The 18,850-nt window shown below is 43.7% G+C and overlaps 1 protein-coding gene and 1 long non-coding RNA gene across 3 annotated transcripts; both read right to left on the reverse strand.

The window, feature by feature from the left end:
- Positions 1–1,684: 1,684 nt before the first annotated feature.
- LOC131128690 (rap guanine nucleotide exchange factor-like 1) lies at positions 1,685–18,771 on the reverse strand. The gene is made up of 17 exons (XM_058071778.1): positions 18,732–18,771; positions 15,447–15,552; positions 15,073–15,302; positions 8,018–8,096; positions 7,744–7,912; positions 7,540–7,637; positions 6,515–6,627; positions 6,269–6,436; positions 5,878–5,975; positions 5,560–5,682; positions 5,244–5,422; positions 4,558–4,648; positions 4,148–4,198; positions 3,978–4,065; positions 3,829–3,893; positions 3,703–3,757; positions 1,685–3,623 (listed from the first exon to the last, which is right to left on the reverse strand). The coding sequence occupies exons 1-17, from the start codon at positions 18,769–18,771 to the stop codon at positions 3,499–3,501; spliced, it is 1,878 nt and encodes a 625-aa protein (XP_057927761.1). The 3' UTR covers positions 1,685–3,498.
- Positions 10,205–13,252, reverse strand: LOC131128349 (uncharacterized). Of its 2 annotated transcripts, none has more exons than XR_009129624.1 (5): positions 13,117–13,252; positions 12,290–12,489; positions 11,987–12,059; positions 11,793–11,888; positions 10,205–10,790 (listed from the first exon to the last, which is right to left on the reverse strand). It is a non-coding gene; the product is annotated as an uncharacterized LOC131128349 (long non-coding RNA). The 2 variants fall into 2 exon arrangements; XR_009129623.1 differs by having other exon boundaries at positions 11,987–12,105.
- Positions 18,772–18,850: the final 79 nt, after the last annotated feature.

The raw sequence follows: 18,850 nt of genomic DNA on the forward strand, positions 1-18,850 counted from the left end.
TAGGAGTCCACGGGTAGACTACATCTTGTGTAGACGCTGTCATCTGAAGGAGATCGTGACTGCAAAGTAGTGGGAGGTCAAAGTGTAGCCAGACGGCATAAGACGGTGGTGTGTAGAAGAACCCTCACGGTGAGGAAGACCGAGAGGGCAAAGGCAGAGCAGATGACCAAATGCTCAAATCTGAAACAAAAGTGTTATAGGACTTTTAGCCAGAAATTGAGACACGCTCTGGATGGTCGGGAGGTGCTTCCTGGATGACTGTACCATGAATGAGGAGGTGCGGGAGTGTATACGGCCAAAAAGGTTACCTAAGAACAAGTGGGACATGGAGAGGACTGAAGAGAGTAGAGGGGGAGTACAGAGAGATGAATGCTAAGGTGAAAGTAGAGGTAGGAAAGCCAAAAAAAGAGGTCTATGATGACTCCTACGCTAGCTTGAACAGTAAGGAGGGAGAGATGGATCCCTACAGGTTGGCGAGGCAGAGAGACGGACACGGGAAGGGCGTGCGGCAGGTTAGAGTGGTCCAGGATAGGAATGGAAGTGTACTGACAGATGCCGGTTATGGGTTGGGAGGATGGACAAAAAAAATTTCAAAAGTCGATGAATGAGGAAAACAAGAAAGAAGGAAGAAGAGGTATCTGCTGTGGACCTGGAAGTACCAAACATTGGTAAAGAGGAAGTGAGAAAAAAGAGATGAAGAGTAGGAAGGCACCAGATGGTAGTTATGGCATAGACTACTTGAAGCTAGGCTAAGGGCAGAGGTCACCATGTGGGAGCAGCAGTAGGGTTTCATGCCAAAAAAAAAAGAGTACTACAGATGCTGTATTGCTTTGAGAATGTTCATAGAGAAGTACAGAGAAGGTCGGAGGGAGCTGCATTGTGTCTTTGGAAATCTGGAGGGGGAAACATCAGAGGCCACGCACTCCTGCATCCAAAGACACAATTATGCATTGCGCTCATCAAACACCTTTGCCGCTACGCCCCCCCCCACCCCCGGTGCAGATATGAGGATGCTGATGTTCTCGTTGGGATGGATAGGATCGTGAACAAGTTCATCTGAAAGACATTACATGTTAGAGACCTTGGACATAAAGTCAGAGAGGACGGACTGAGATGGTTGGGACATGTCCAGAGTAGAGATAGTCAATATATCGGTAGAAGGATTCTGCCGGGTAGGAGGCGTACAGGAAGGCCAAAGAGGAGCTTTAAGGATGTAGTGAAGGAGGACATGAGGGTAGCGGGTGTGAGAAAGACACATGCGAAAGACAGGGTTGGATGGAGGCGGCTGATTTGCCGTGGCGACCCCTGAAGGGAAAAGCAGAAAGAAAAGAAGAAAAAGACACATATGCACACATATACACATCTCAAATTAAAAGGGACAAAATACAAAACACTCAAATATGAAAAAATATATACAAATTATAATTCTGTGTACCGATATGGACCCGACTGAAGGGGGTTGGACATCGGTGCCATACGGGACGCGCCGCGCCCGTACTCACATGATCCAACACAGGAGATTTGTCCCTCGGGAGTGACATTCCCTACTGGATGGGGCGAGTGCATTCCCTGGTGCCCCTTGGAGGAGGCGTGGGCCCTACACGCCTCACTCCAGGGGGTGATTTCCGTCCATCACACACATCGTGTGATGCCGGGCGTGATGACACAATGGAAGAGCACAATGTCGCCTTCATCGGGTTTATTTGAGCAACTGCAGGAAACAACATTGTGATGCATCGTTTCAAAATAGGAATGCCATCTTAAAGTGCCAAATCATTACAAAGAAAAAGGTTGGAAAAATATTGGTGGTTGTCTCCATACTTTTAAAGCATACAAATTCTTGGTTACATTTCAGAGAACAAAGTTACAAGTTCACAACTGAAAGCGCAAATGCTACAGCACTGCCAGCTCGTGTAGCTCGCTCCTCGACCCTTGACAAATACCATCGTCATGCTAACGTGGATCTTTACTTGTCATGGCTCACGGTTTGGCACAATGTAAACAACACACGTGAATAAAATCTCATCTCTACGTGAAACAAACATCTTTAAAATAGATTCTCCTTTCGTTTGGAAGTATTTACACACTCACACTATGTACATGTTTCAAGGTCAGCCACTCCATACGCGACCTTTACAAACGGACACGCCTGAGTTTTACAGCAAAGACCGGCCGTTCACGTCTACTTTGAATGTTTCTATGTTGTCCGGCAGGAGGCTTCAACACCCAGCGAGTTTCCTGAGACTACCTGTGATGCTAACAGGTCAAAATACTTCTTCTAAATCGATCTGAAAACACAAGGATGCCGATCTTGTTTCAATATGACAACGCTAATTGGTTAACACTTTGAGCATACGGGAGGCGCTGTTACTCACTATCAGACCTGGCTCACCGACAGATATTTTAGTCAGCGGGTAAATTCATCTACTGATTCATTTCTTTCATTCATGGACTCGGAAGATTAAACAGTTCATACTGTCCGGCCATCCGTTTTTTACAACGCTTATCCTCACTATAGTGGTGGGGGTATGCTGGAGTCTATCCCGGCTGTCTTTGGGGGCGAGAGGCGGGGTACACCCTGTACCGGTGGCCGGCCGATCACAGGGCACGTATCGACAAACAACCGTTCCCACCCACATTCATACCTATGGACAATTTGGAGTGGCCGATCAAGCTAACAGCTAGCATGTTTTTGGAACTGGGGAGGAAAGCGGATTACCCGGAGAAAAGCCATGCACAGGGAGAGCATGCTAACTCCACGAAGAGATGCCCGAGCAGAAAATCAAAGCCGGATCTTCTCGCTGTGTGGACTACATGCTAAACACTCATCCGCCGCGCGGCCCAACATTCATACCCTGTCTCATGTGTATTTTGTAATTGGAATTTTGTCATCTTTTGAGATGCCTGTTTGATATTTGGAAATGAATGACTTGAATCCAGGACTGGCCGCAGCAGAGCCCCGCCAGGTGTCAACTAGCAGACGTGTGATGTCATTTAGCGTTGCAATGAGACAACGTTTAAAAAAATATCCCTCTGTCTTTGTTGATCGAAATGATGAAGGGAAAGAAGAAAAATAAGTCTTAATCATCATCACAAAAAGTACACAAAACCTGGGAGCCCTGAGCGTCGTCGACATGCTTGGTTGACACCAGACGTGCATCGCCTCCTGTTATTGCACAAGCGCCGCCCATAGAGTGTCACGGTACACCTTCCCAGACAGAAATGACTAAACATTTGTTTACTTCTCTGCTGTCCTCCTCATTCATTAAGAAGAAAGACACGCCCCTGAGGTCAGAGGTTGACCTTTGAAGAGATAAATCATCCATCACTAGGCTCACCTCATCAGCTGGGTGGAGGTCAAACTGCGACTACATGTCGTCTGTGGTCAGGAAGGAGACAAGATGGCTGCCGAGCTTCGCCTGATTGGCTGCCTGTTAAGAAGCTTTTAACGTGTTCGCTGAGAGGGAGGAAGAGGAGGTGGGACGTGTCCTGGCATCTCTACGTGTCTCTGGGCTCCAGTTTGCAGGACAGGTCGAAGAGATGGTTCTGGTTGTCGATCACCTGCAGCTGTCGCACGTACGCTTTGGTCTGCAGGTGGGATGGCGACGTCTCCATATCCATGGCTACCAGAGGTGTCAAAACTGTTAGCTTCATTAGCATTTATATTGTATGTGTGTCTGTCTGTGTGTGTGTGTGTGTTACCCAGCTGTCCACTACGGTATCTTCGTATGCTTCGCACCATGTCGGCAACTTTGTGCTGAATACAAAAAATGACCAAAGGTAAATGCCACCATGTACCAACAACTGCAAAGCAATTTTTTTTTTTACCATCTTGTCAAAATTGACCAGCTGGCCGTGAAAAGTCTTACAACTCTCATGAAGAAAAGTCAAATCTGACAAGGAAACAAAAGAACAAATGTTGGTACTCCACACCTCAGTGTGCTTGTGCGTGTGCGTGTGCGTGTGCGTGTGTGTGCCTTTAAGCAGCAGAGGAGTGAAGGGGATGAGTGGAGGTCTCAGACTGGTGATCAGGTCTCTGTAGGACTTGTGGTTTCTGGAAGGATCCTGAGGTTTTACAAAAGAAAAGAAGACATCAGACGAGGGACGAAAAACAAAAACAACATTGAGTGAAGAAAAATAACCTCACAGCAATGCTTTCAAACTGCTGAAACTGTTTCCGGAACTTCCCTGGAAGACCCTGATGCGCGCACGTACATAGGTACGTGTGCATGGACACACACACACACACACACACACACACACACACACACACACACACCACAACATCAGGTTTGTTCAATTGGAAAATAAAGTAAATGTTGATTCAATAAATAAATCAACTCTCTCATGATCAGCAGGTCTAATGGTCTACCAAGTCTGCACTACTGGAACGAGACCTTTATCCAGGGTACCGCTATAGATTCTTCCAATGAAAGAAAATGACTTAGACCGGTAGAAATGATGAAAAACGTAAACAACCTCCGACGTGGTCATCACATTTGAGCGAGCGTTGGAAGTGCCAACATGACCTCAGCGTGTTGTGTGACGTGACATTACCTCCCAGGTAAGCCGCAGTCTGCTGAGGGCGGGGTTGTCGAGGCCGAGCAGCACAGCCAGGAAGGACAGAAGGTCCTGCTGCTGTTTACAGCTGAAACACATGACCATGGCAGCTTGGTCACATGACGATGTCCACAGAACACAAGGCTCACATGTACGTTTATGCACGTTTGGATAAGTACTTAAAGTCATTTTCTAACAAAGAGATCAAATTGAAATAAATCTGTAATATGAGGAAAATTATCTCAATTTAGTACAACAGAGTTGGAAAAAAGTTGACAATATTTTATAAAAAAGAATGGTTAGAGAATTGACAAACCTAATTTTGGGAAAGTTATGATGCAACAATAAAGAAAATCATCATGGGAACAAAGTCACCATATTACCAGAAGCTCATTTGGGAAAATGACATAAGATGAAAGTTGGAATATTCTTCCAAAGGTTATTTAAGAAGAAATATATTTGGAAAATAAAACGGCAACATTTTGCAAAAAGGGAAGTTGATATTAATCTGCTTTTTCACAGAGTGACGAAGCTGAGATGAATGACATATGGCTTCTAAGCACATACGGATACGTGGGTGGCCCTGGCTGGAAAGCCGAGTCTACCCTGCTGTACCACATCTGCGGCGCCACAAAGCGCCGTGTTCTTGCGGCAGATTATGACATTAAGGTTGGGGGACTCACAGCGCTGCGATCTTGATGAACTTGCGGAGCAGTTGGACTCGTTTTGGCAGGGAGTGACACTGCAGGATCTCGGTGGCAACCCAGTGCTGGACCTCACTGCAGCGCTGCAGTACCAGCTCCAGGTTGAGGGGGCGCCAGCGGGACTGCTCTCCATGAAACACGTAACACACAAACTCCACCTACAATGGGGGACAAGGCAGACGAGACTCACAGAAGCGGTCTTGCTGTCAGAGTGTCACTGGTATTGTTTATTGTGACAGTCAGGTGGCGTGTGTGCATGGACCGTGCGTGTGCACGTGGGACTTGCTGCTCCGACCTCGTGCACGCAGCTGAAGAGCTCCCAGTCAAACGCCACCAGCTGGTTGGCCACTTCCTCTGCTGACATGTCATGAAGTTTGCTGTCTCCGGGTGTCCAGTGGATCTCCTCGGGAAGAGGAAGCTGTTGGAACAGGAAGTGACATCATACACACAAAGCCAGCACTTTCTGACAATAACCCAGATGTCATAAAGCTTCCCGGCCTGCAGCGGACTCTGCTTCTAGATCCATACTGAGCTTCATGCCAAGAAGCCAAACTGAAAGAAGCAGGAAGTTTGCAGTGGCGATGCCAAAAAGACCTTTTCTGGTACCACTCACCAGCGACTCCAGTTCAGAGGGTTCACAGGTGAACAGGTGAGTGTTGACCCCCAAAGTGGTGAAGACGGCCTCGTCACTGGGCCGAAACACTGCCTTTTCTGCACATGCACACACAAGAACGCAGGTAACCATAACCATTGACGCCAACGTTACATCATTTAGGGAAAGTGTGACGTAGAATGAGGACAATTTGAAGACTAGGAAGTCGTCACGGTGAGTCATGTGACTACGTCAGGGCCGTTGATTGGGGAGGGGGGGGGGCAAACGGGTATCTTGTCTTACATTATTTTGACCCGGGCCCGGCAAAGCTGTCAACGGCCCTGGACGACGTCACAGTCCAAGCCAGTCAAGCCAGCGGTGAAATGGGAACTAGCAGCTTGTGTCAGCTGACCTCCAGCCGACGTGACCGCCACCAGGATGAGGTTTCCGGGAAGAAGCGGCTGCTCATCGCTGTACTGCAGCTTTTCTCGAACCAGAGCCAGGATGTCTCCCACACGGCAGGACAGGCGACTGCGGATGGTGACGTAGGAATGATCGGGAGTGTAGACCCTGCAGAAGACTGGCAACGTAGATGCACAGCGTTAGCTTAACATGCCACCGTTCTAGATGAAACAGGTCTAGTCAAGAAATGCCGCACTCTCATCAGAGCCTCTGAACGCCTCCCTGGGCTGCAGACAGGCGTCGATTCGTCGAAAGTGTCTGAAGAGCGGTCGCACTTGCTTCCTTCTGCTTTCCTTCTCCTCGTCACAGCTGACAAAACACACACACACACACACACACACACACTCGCAATTCAATCCACTTCATTTATCTAGCACATTTTATAAAAGCACTGCACGTAAGACCTGATTCATATATCAACCCCTATACCCAAGCACTTTGGGCGTGTGACCAATCACAGCAGAGTGGGTGTTGCCCGAGGCAGGCAGTGGGTGGAATAAATTAAACAGTCCGTTTTGGCGGGAGGCACAAATCCAATGAAAGAAAGCCTACATAGGTACAGAATCTCAAAAGTTTTCTGTGCAGGTTATTGTGTTTAGTAGCCGACCGAGTAAATCCTTCCATACATTAACGCTCAATCTCCTCACCATGACAGCCTTTCATTCATCTTTAAAATCTGCCACGGCGCCATGTCATCAACGCGGCTTGTTTACGTTTTATCATTTCGACCGGTACAAGTCATTTCCTTATTGGAAAAATCTTTACCGGTACCCTGGAGGATAAATGTCTGGTTCGAGTAGTGCAGACTTGGCAGTAACATTAACAGCCACTACAGCTGCCCAGGTCAGTGGCTGGAGGTTGTCGGGGTTCACACCACCTGAAGTACCCGGAGGGAGAAGAGGCCGGAGAGTACAACGCTCCTCGTGTTGCCCAGTAATGGACATTAACGCAGTTTGTTTGGCCCATCATACTCTTGTTTCACACACAATGTCCTAGATTTGAAGTGATCCCTGACCATCATACACCAGCAGAGGTGTTATGAGGTCCATGGTCCTCAGAACAAACGACAAAACAAACATAAAACCAATCACAGTGAGCTGTGGGAAGCAGCGAGCCAGACACACTGGTGCCATCTTACCCACCATTTTAACACATGAGTGTGTGTGTGTGTGTGTGTGTGTGTGTGTGTGTGTGTGTGTGTGTGTGTGTGTGCGCACGTACGGGCAGTGTAAAATTTCTGTCCAGCGTTGCAGTTTGACCACATCGTCCACCAGCTCGGGATGACAACTCAGTTCCTGAAGCGCGCACCCGTACAACTCCTCCACACACACACACACACACACACACACACACACACACACACACAGAGAGTCATGATGTGTATAGTCACACCTGTGTATAGTTGTGTAGTGTTGTGTGTATCACCTTGGGGAACTTGTCGCCCTCCTCTTGCAGGAGTTCTCGGTACGTGTCGAGGTATCGGAAGGCAACACTGAGGACCGCCCGCTTCCTGTGCACGGCATCCAGGCCCCCTCCTTCTCTGTCATCCTTTTCACCACCTGGCCCTGGCCCCTCCCCCACATGCACAGAAAATCTGAGCGTGGTAGTGAAGGAGTTTACCCTCAGTTTTGTCTGCCAGGCTAGGAGTGAAAACATCACAGTCCACGTGTTTGTGTGTGGTCGTGCACATGGAGGATACTGCTGCAGTAGAACTTGCTGGAAGGTGTCTGCCGTCAGGAAGATGGGATGGGTCAGCATGAAGTCATCCAACAACGTCTCTATACACACACACACACACACATCATGATTTTAAATCACATACACACATTTCCAAACACATTTTTGTACTTAAGTGTGTCACTGTGTGTGTGTGTGGGGGGGGGGGGGGGTGAGACAGAGCGAGAGCACGAGAAACAGAGATCCTAACTGCAGTGGGAGTGTCCTGCCCAGCCTGCCTTGCTGCAGAGGGTTGCCATGGAGACAGCAAGAGGATGAAAAGGGAAGTGAGATAGATGAACAGTGTGCATGAGTATGTGCACGTGTACCAAAGACAACATGGCAGAAGAAATGTGCGCATGAGGAGAGGGAAGTCAAAGGCGGAGCCAGCCAAGATAATGGGTGGAGCTATGCCAGTCACATGACTGATGGCTCCCTCTTTCAGCTAGGGTCAAGTGAGGTCAAAAGGTCAATGTGTGCAGCAATAATCACTCACATGTAAGTACACGACATGGCTATAACATTCTATATACACACTGAGTGATGCACGCAGCTCAAATACATCAAATGAGAAACATAACAGTAAAAAAATAGAAAAGCATTCAAACACAACATTCAGAGCTAAAAGAAAGGCCCATACATAATCATCATAACCCATTTAAGGAATAAATAAGCTTGTGCGTGTTACTATAAAGGTGTTCAAGCTGAGAAGTGAACAAGCAGTGATGTCGGGAGTTCAGTGTTGAGTTTCAGATTTGCGTAGGTAACGGAAGAAGAAGATGCAGCAGCGATGATTGGGCCCGTTGTGATGATATGCAAAGTCCAAAAAGGCTGTTGCAACATCAGGGCGTGCTGTTTTTTCTCTCCAACATTACAGTAACATTACTGACACCTAGTGACCACTGTACATTTGGAGTAGACGATCAAGTGAAGCTGAAAAATTGGAGCACAAAGTAGCAATATTATTGGTAGTAATACTTTTAGTAATAGCAAAATTACTTAGTTACATACTAGAAATGACAAAAGTATAATATTACTAGAACTAATATGTAGAGTATGATTTTCAGTTAGAGAAAAGGGTTGTACATCACTTGTGTGTTCTTGTTGGCGCATACTGACACACACACACACACACACACACACACATTCCTGTACAAACACCACGCAGGAACACACCAGAAGATTATTAAGCAGTCTGAAAGAGGACAGCAGGGATTATGTAATCCCCCCCCCCCACACACACACACACGCCTCAACGCGTCTGCCTTTCTATTTATTACACTGATAAAGTTTTTACATCACGTTATTATATAGTGGTTCGCAGGGTTAGAAGTGCTTCTCCAATGTTTTACAGTCACGTACCACTTCAGCCATGCACACTTCAAAAACATAAACCATATTATGTTCACAAACTTCAAATTTTGAAGATAATTCATTTGTTCATTCTAGGGCCGCAGCTATCGAATACTTTGGTAATCAAGTATTCTACCAAAATTTTTGCCGATTAATCAAGTAATCGGATAAAACACATTGTTGCTCGTTTAAAGAGAAATAATACATTCACAAGAAAAAATAAAACATTTGACTAAGTAACAAAGAAGTAATTGGTTGAATTATTTAGATATTCCAGCATTTTATTTCTTAAATTGATATAGTACATAGTGTAGGTAGTGGTTATGTTTACATAATGTGTGTATACTGTGTGTATATATATATATAAATATAACCACCACCTACACTGTGTACTTTGTCCATTTAAGACATATATATCTACACTGTAAAACCTGACAAGTTAGTTGAACTCAAATGGTTTGAGGAAATCGATTGCCTTAAATCATTTAAGTTTATTAACTCAAACATTATAAGTAGAACATTGTTTTTCAGTTAAGTCAAAGCAACCCTTATTGTTTAAGCTACAAAGACTCAATTTAAAGTTAGAATTACTTAAGCTAAATAAATTATTCAGATAGTATTGTTTGAGTACTAGAAACTCAAACATGTCTCGTTAACTCAAATCTAAAGGCACAAGTTTAGCTCACTTTGTTCAACCTATTAAGTGTACTCACCTCATTCTAGTGGTATAAACTTAATGTTTTGCAGTAGTGATTACTCACTTCATTTAAGGAAACCGATTGCCTTAAACTGTTTAAGTTATATGAACACAAATGAGACAATTATTTAAAACAAATTTGCCATTTATTTAAAAACAATACAAGCATTCTTTATTGAAGATTGTTCAATAGACTGTTTAAGTCTACAAGACCTTAAGAATTAAGGGAGGCAGCAACACACTTAAAATGTGAAATCAAGCAGAAAAAAACTGCTTGATTTCACACCCTCAAAATAAAGCTGATCCACACAAAACTAGCAAACTGAGTAATTCTATATTACTTAAGACATTTCCAGAAATGTCAATGCTTTTCTGTGTTACCTTGTGTAGACTTCTAATTGAAATTACAAAACCATATTTTCGAGAATACAAACTTGAAACTCAAACATACAACTTAGATTGTTGTCACAATGAGACTGACTCATGGAAGTTTGAAAATGTAGAAATGTACTGGAATATCTTTTTTCAAATTGGAAAAGCATAATATTCAAAACAACAGCTACTCAAGGGATCTGTGAGACATTAGAACCTGACCCTCGAGGACGATGGACACATGGTGTGTTTCAAAAGGTATCCCAGTTGGCACCTCATCCTCACTGACCACAGTCAGCAGAGCCACTGCTTCACCATGGGGTGCCTCTTCATCCTGCAAAGTAGAAAATGTTCACCCATCATATTAATTCAAGCATTGACAGGAAATATTCAGTACATACTCCTGCTGATTTAAACGGTTTAAATGTTGTGCTCGCAGACTGCAAGTTAAGAATTGGTTATCTTATATCAAATACAAATAATTTAATCAAAATAAAAATGACTTTATCCTTGAGGAAATTGCAACGTAGTAAGGCTTTCTTTTTTCCCTTCAAAAAAGTGACACAAAGAAACATTCGAGCTATTCGCAGACTTTAAAGGAGTAGTTTGGATTTTTTAACATGAGGTTGTATGACATCCCCATCAGCAGTGTAGTTCATTACCCGTGACTTACCGCCCACTTTGTCCTGTGGGCGGTGTTCTGGTCGGATTTTGGTGAGGAGGAACATAGTTCACAGTGTAAAGAGTTTGGATTCTCATAACAATATGCGTTCAAAAGAGTATCACATTTGCATCACAAAAATGCCTCCTCAAAGAAAATCAAAACTCACAAATTGCTCGGCATTACATATGTATCCCTTCACATGGTCACCTGTCCATTGTTGAGTATGGTTCCACAGTGGATGAAGACGCAACGACGCAAGATGGACAGGCAAATACTCGTACTGATACAAATGGAGAGAAAATAACAGAGACTGAGAGGTCTGACGTTTTTGTGAGCAACGGTATTACTCTTTTGAAACCATATTGCTTTGAAAAGCCAAACTCTTTAGTTAAGTTGCCCCACCAACTAACCGGAACTACAGTCTGCCTCACTGAAATCTGACCAGAACTCTGCTCAAGGGACCAGGTGGGGGGTAGGTCACTGTTGATGCACTACACTGCTGATGATGTCATACAACTTCATGTAATAACAAAAATCCCAACTATCCCTTGAAACTTACATCTGCTTCAAGACAGGATTTCTGTAAGGATTTTATTTCTTACAATATGTGATCACCAATGACATGTGATCAACTTTGATTAAAGAAATCCCAAATTTATATGAGAAAAATACCTGTGAAGTTTTGAAGACACCAGAAAAATCCTCCTTTAGGTACAGCGGGAGGCCGGCCAGGGCTGCTGTCCTCGCTGCAGTAATGTTGTTCTTGTCCTAAAGTACACAAAAAGGACAAGATGTGAACATGTGAAGTTAGACTGAATGCAATAATCAGATTTTATCATTGATTTATTGTATGGGAGTAGCTGTACCTGGTCCCATTAGAAGAGCTTGTAACCTTTCACCGAAACTTCAGATTTTCTTCATTTGGTAGAGCTTTAAAAGCTGAGGTGTGTGCTTGTCGAGTGCAGCAAAGAAGGAGTAGCGAAGACTCCGATTGGTGATGTGATGGAATTACAGTAATGGATTACAAAAAGAGACGGGCTTTTTTTTTTTTTTTTTTTTACAGAGTACCCATTGCACAATGAAAAAGTCCTGCATCTCAATTTTAAACTTATGATAGACAAAATAGACAGTTATTTTTACATTACATGTGCTCTTATATTTTTACCCACCTGGGCTTCACAGTAGAGTGCAGGCCATCTTGCAACAACATCAACAATGGGAGGGTCTGAATGTACTATTTCTTCCCGCCTCAGTGCGAAGGTCTGCTGCATATGTTGATGAATGAGAACCATAGCTTTCTCCATGGACATCTTCTTAAACTGCTCCACCATCTCGAGTCTCTGTGTCTCCAGTGTGTCCTTAGTCTGTCCTTGAGGGTAATTTGGAAGAAAGTTGAAGACGCAAGTCATAGGTCAAGTTCAACCATGTCTTATAGCTTTTCAGCAAAAACAACATCTCACTTCCAATAAGTTCCTGAATGCATGCCCTCAATGTTTGCTTGTTTTGAACAGTACATCTGTTACACAAGTTAAGGAAACAAAATCCGAAAATATACTCTTGTGAAAACCCCGGTTTATTTAAGTTAAGTTCGGTACAACGAACGTTAACTAGAGCCACCAAGCTAGTCATCAACTTCACGTTTCAAGCTGCCGAAAAATATAATTCTGTGGAAAGCGTCGATTTAAGTTACTAACTTTAGCTGCGACGAAAGTGTGCTATCGCTAACGGCCAACAACTTCACTCTTTAAACTGCCGGAAAAATATCATTCTTTGGAAAGCCTCATTTTAATAAACTAACATTAGCTACGACGAACGTTTGCTAGCGATACCAGTGAACAACTTCATTTATCAGGCAACATTTTTATTTGGCAATGTGACACGGTTTGGAGTTTTCTGTTCTGAGATATGTTAATTGGCTAACTTACCCTTAAAAGCAAACGTAAGCAAAGGGTGAAAGACAAAGCGGGGGGCAGGGGGGCATAAAAAATGTTCTTACCATAGACAAGACATGAAGGTCCATTCGCCGCTGGCCTCAGCAAAAGTGAAGAGGTCGTTTCTGATAGCCTTCTGATTTCTTGATAAAACTGAAATAATTCAGCTGTGCTCCCCGTGTGGGTACCGTGCTGCTGAAGATGTGAGGTTGAACAGGTGCAAACAGGTTCCAGCAGGTTTCACAAAACTCACTCAAAAATTAAAATCAGAGAAGATGAGTTTATCTAACTAAATAGGTTTGTTTACATCTACTTGAAACCTTCTGTAACTTTAAATGAACTAAAAATGAAAGAGTTATTAAAACAATTGTTATCGTTTAAGTATATTCAATTCATTTTAAGTAAGTGAGTGTAATTTTTTTCAAGAATCAAGTCTAATTAACTTAAGTGGTTTAAAAAGATGTACTATTAGGTTTTACAGTGTATAGGTTTCCAATGTTGTCAAATGATGTCCTTCTGTCGGTGCTCGCTCAGGGGCTTTGAATTGGTTGCGGCGGGATTTCCCGGAATCCACTCATCACGCAGGCGCAGTTGGAGCAGAGTAATTCCGACCAGCAAACTTTCAGCTTATTAAAGACAAAAATCCAAACTATGTGTTTTGAACAAATGTAGATGAATTCAAAACGTTATATATTCTTGTCAAGAGACAAACCTCATTTGCAGAGACGTTATTATGTTACCATTACATATTCTCAGAATGACCTTTCTCAGTGTAGGGTGACCATAATTTGATTAGAAAAAACAGGACACTTGGCCCACCAATGAGATACTCACAGATGTAATCGGATAAATACATTTAAATACATTTAAAGGGGAAGGACACCTTCCTTGGAATTTTGCCCATCATCCACAGCCCTTATGTGAAACATGAACACACATTTCTTTCCCTTTTCTGTGCATTCCAACAAGTTTTAAATGACTTCATGTGAACGAGTTAACGATGCACTTCATTGGGATGTACCTATTTCGACTATGAAGCCCCATAAAAAATGTTTTATTGTTTGATATACATGCTGTGATCAAGCATTAACGTGTGCACTGATGGTAACATGTAATACTTAGTGTCTTCCATATTTTGATGACACTGCAGAAACGTCTTTCCCAGGCGCATCGATTTCACATCGCCCGTGCAGCTTAGCTACTTCAGTCAATAACAGCAGCATAGATACAACATCGGGATGGCTTCCAGCACAAGACGTGTGCTCCGGTCCTCAGGTCAAAGATGCTGGCAGGAGACCAGCATCTTGTTGAGTCTTGGTAGCCACGTGGAGAGTTAGGTCTTCCGTCGTTCCGTCTATGGCACAAGCAGCTCACAGAGTGTGGTGTTAGTCCGCCAGATGTGGTTGGTTAATATAGATATACAGTAAAAGGGAAAGAAATATGTGTTCATGTTTCACATGGACTGTGGATGACTGGCAACATTCCCCAAAAGTGCAGTTCCTCTTTAATGTACGCCTCCTTTACAGATAGAAAATTGTTGTATTTCATAATACTATCCATAACCGCGCACACAAATTCACCGTCTCACAATGACTCACCATGCTGTATTATGGCTAAGTCATATCTCTTTGACAAGATGAAATGGTGCAAAATAGCTGTAAAATCTGTGGAATCAAATCAGATTTTATTAGAATTGCCCGATAAGAAAATAGCTTACTTTCAAGACTGACTGGGCAATCTAAAAATATGAAATAATATCAGCTGTATGAGCAAATCCAGTCTGATGGCTGAATAAAAACAGCAAAAAAATAAGATATCTTCATGACTTTCTTGAAAGAAAAACAGCTAGAAAGGTGGACATTTGACGTCCTCTGAGGTTTTCGAGTTAGGGTTTTATTCGTCCGTCTTTAAACGCAAGTGCATTCAGTGTGTTTAGTAATCAATGGCATATGTTTACTAAGAGTGGACGTTAGCCATTAACAAGAAGGCTGACGACCGTGCCACTCGGTCACATGACTCACCAGTGCACTGCCCGTACCGTCTTCCGGTCACGCTGTCCAGGAGGGCGAGGGTGAGATTTTCGGGCGTGTCGGCGTGAAGCGTCACCTCGCCCCCGATGATGTCGGCGACCACGCTGGCCTCGGAACTCTGCTCGTCGCTCGACTGGGACGGACTGCGGACGTCTCCGCAAGCCGAGCCGTTGGCCGGAGCGGCAGCGGAGGGCCAGGGGGGAGGGTCTTCGCTGTCGGGACTGCAGAAGTCAAAGGTCAGACGAGACGTTGACGTGAAAGTCTCTCGATCGTGAAAATCAGGCTGCAGGCTGATGCTTGTGACGTCATCGTACTCTGCGTGTTGCGTAACCGAGCAGCGCACCCACGGCCCTCCGCCCTCTTACCTGAGCACCTCCCGGGCTTGCCCCCCCTCCGGAGACGTCTCCCTGAAGAACGGAACCACACGCGACAGGCTGGCCCTTTTGCATCCACCTCGCGGGAGCGCGCACGCTCAGTTAAAACCGAAAATATGTGACGCTGCGGGTTTTTTCGCCACAGGACTTCAGATTAACGAAGATATTATACCTTTTGTCTGCTTTATCAGTTACTATGAGATACCTAAAGCACAAAGTATATGAAAACTTGGATTTATTGGCTTGGTATTTGTTTGGTATGTCAAGCTTTTGACGCATGCGTATCCAGGAATACGGTGAGTGGAGCGGGTTAGACATTTACAATGTAATTGTGGCGCTTTGTAACACATTTCTTCCGCCATTTAGGTATTTCTGCATGACAAATGACAAATATGACCAAACCAACCAAACCACAAGGAAGAGTTGTTAACAGACAGTGAATGAGGCATGATGCAACAGTCGATCTCACCCGTTTGACATACTTTGGACTGTAAAATGAAAAATAAAGGTGTTGAACTTGGGGGCTCCACTCATTCATTCATTATGTGGCAACACAATGGTTATTTGGTGAATTTTAAATTCCCCATCAGCAAATATGGGTGCATGCATCCTACGGCAGGGCAGATTTTTGACCTGCCCTAACCCTAACCCTGATTTGCATCCACCCCTATTTGCGGAGGCGGGGCCGGGGAGCTATAACTATAACCTTTGTGTGAAAGGGCTGACATGAAATTGCCTTTTGTAAACGATATTGAAATCGGTATTCGTTTTGTCCACGAGAGGCCGCCAGAGTGCTGAGGAGTAGAAATAAAGGTTTTATGCTGTGAAATCATTATGGCTGACTCAAAGGGCCTCTGTCTCATTGTAGTGTCTGCATCGACACGTGCCACTGGGGGAAAAAACATTTAGCTCAAAATGGCCTGTACCCTTTAAGGAAGAACATGTATAAAATATGAGATTTAACAGGACACCAAAATACCAATATAGCCAACTGAAAATAACTGCTCAATGACAGATCTGTCTTTTATGGGTATTTATTCTGCACAAGGGATGACAGTTGAAACAGCCAGTCGAGCATCTGCTGCAAGTACCCCCCCCCCCAATCTTAACAATATTTAATATACCTTCATTCACAATCTATTCACCAATGACTTTGATAATACCAATAGCTAATTAATTACATCAGTAATCATCTTCCTGTGTTTACAATGTACAACCATCATTATAACAAACGACTGATGGAGGCTACAAGGACTGCCCAAAGACCACGTTCAGAGTCAACGGCTTCAAGAAGGATCTAGAACAGGGGTGTCACACTCATGCCACGGAGGGTCCGAGACACTACCGGTTTAACCCTCCTTTGGTTTGAGGGAAGGAGCTGTCAATTAAATCACCTGCTGGAAAGACTGCTTGCAAAGAAAACCTGTAATGTCTCGGCCCTCCACGGTATGAGTTTGACACGCCTGATCTAGAAGAACAAAAATGGGAGCGTATGTACAGTGGCAAATATGTGGATGAAGCATATGAACACTTTCTACATACATATATAGGGTTATATATATATATATATATGAAAGAATTATATATATATATATACAGGTAAGGGCCAGAAAATTAGAATATTTTCATAAACTTGATTTATTTCAGTCATTGTGTTCAAAAGGTATAACTTTTACATTATATTTAATCATTGCACACAGACTGATGCATTTCAAATGTTTATTTCTTTAATTTTGATGATTATAGGTGGCAACAAATGAAAATCTGAAATTCCGTGGGTCAGAAAATTAGAATATTACCTAAGGCCAATACAAAAAAAGGATTTTTAGAAATGTTGGCCAACTGAAAAGTATGAACGTGAAAAATATGAGAATGTACAGTACTCAATACTTGGTTGGAGCTCCTTTTGCCTCAATGACTGCATTAATGCGGCGTGGCATGGAGTCGATCAGTTTCTGCCACTGCTCAGGTGTTATGAGAGCCCAGGTTGCTTTGATAGTGGCCTTCAGCTCTTCTGCATTTTTGGGTCTGGCATTCTGCATCTTCCTCTTAACAATACCCCACAGATTTTCGATGGGGCTAAGGTCAGGCGAGTTGGCTGGCCAATTGAGAACAGAAATATCATGGTCCTTAAACCAGGCACTGGTAGATTTGGCGCTGTGTGCAGGCGCCAAGTCCTGTTGGAACGTAAAATCCCCATCTCCATAAAGCAGGTCAGCAGCAGGAAGCATGAAGTGCTCTAAAACTTGCTGGTAGACGGCTGCGTTGACCTTGGATCTCAGGAAACAGAGTGGACCGACACCAGCAGATGACATGGCACCCCAAACCATCACTGATGGTGGGAACTTCACACTAGACTTCAAGCAACGTGGATCCTGTGCCTCTCCTCTCTTCCTCCAGACTCTGGGACCTCGATTTCCAAAGGAAATGCAAAATTTGCTTTCATCAGAAAACATAACTTTGGACCACTCAGCAGCAGTCCAGCTCTTTTTTTCCTTAGCCCAGGTGAGACGCTTTTCGCGCTGTTTCTTGTTCAAAAGAGGCTTGACACGAGGTATGCGGCAGTTGAAACCCATGTCTTTCATGCGTCTCTTGGTGGTGGATCTTGAAGCACTGACTCCTGCAGCAGTCCAGTCCTTGTGAATCTCCCCCACATTTTTGAATGGGTTTTTTTTCACAATCTTCACCAGGGCGCGGTGATTCCTATCGCTTGTACACTTTTTCCTACCACAGTTTTTCCTTCCCTTTGCCTCTCCATTAATGTGTTTGGACACAGAGGTTTGAGAACAGCCAACCTTTTCAGCAATAACCTTTTGAGTCTTGCCCTCCTTGTGCAATGTGTCAATGGTTGCCTTTTGGACAGCTGTCAAATCTGAAGTCTTCCCCATGTTTGTGTAAGCTTCAGAACTGGACTGAGAGACCATTTAAAGCCCTTTGCAGGTGTTTTGAGTTAATCAGCTGATTAGTGGGTGGCACCAGGTGTCTTCAAAATTGAACCCTTTCACAATATTCTAATTTTCTGACCCACGGAATTTCGGATTTTCATTTGTTGCCACCTATAATCATCAAAATTAAAGAAATAAACATTTGAAATGCATCAGTCTGTGTGCAATGATTAAATATAATGTAAAAGTTATACCTTTTGAACACAATGACTGAAATAAATCAAGTTTATGAAAATATTCTAATTTTCTGGCCCTTACCTGTATATATATATATATATATATATACATATACACACACATATATATATACTGTATATTCTTTCAGCGCAACCCACGCTGGTGACGTCATTAGCCGAGCAGGACTGAACCATTTGTTGAGGGGTGTTGAATGCTGCTTATTTTACGTTTTTATTGTTTGGAAAAAAAGAAACACAAATATACTTAGTTTCT

This window comes from Doryrhamphus excisus, chromosome 4 (genome assembly GCF_030265055.1).
Source record: "Doryrhamphus excisus isolate RoL2022-K1 chromosome 4, RoL_Dexc_1.0, whole genome shotgun sequence".
Classification (NCBI taxonomy): Eukaryota; Metazoa; Chordata; class Actinopteri; order Syngnathiformes; family Syngnathidae; genus Doryrhamphus; species Doryrhamphus excisus.

Bases quoted from the DNA above. Each gene is read 5' to 3' on its own strand.
- LOC131128690 (XM_058071778.1), bottom strand. From the start codon at position 18,771: ATGGTTCAGTCCTGCTCGGCTAATGACGTCACCAGCGTGG. The intron at 7,913-8,017 runs GTATCCTCCATG...TACCACGCTCAG, and splicing joins CAGCAAGTTCTACTGCAGCA to ATTTTCTGTGCATGTGGGGG. The intron at 4,199-4,557 runs GTAATGTCACGT...TGCGCGCATCAG, and splicing joins GACTGCGGCTTACCTGGGAG to GGTCTTCCAGGGAAGTTCCG.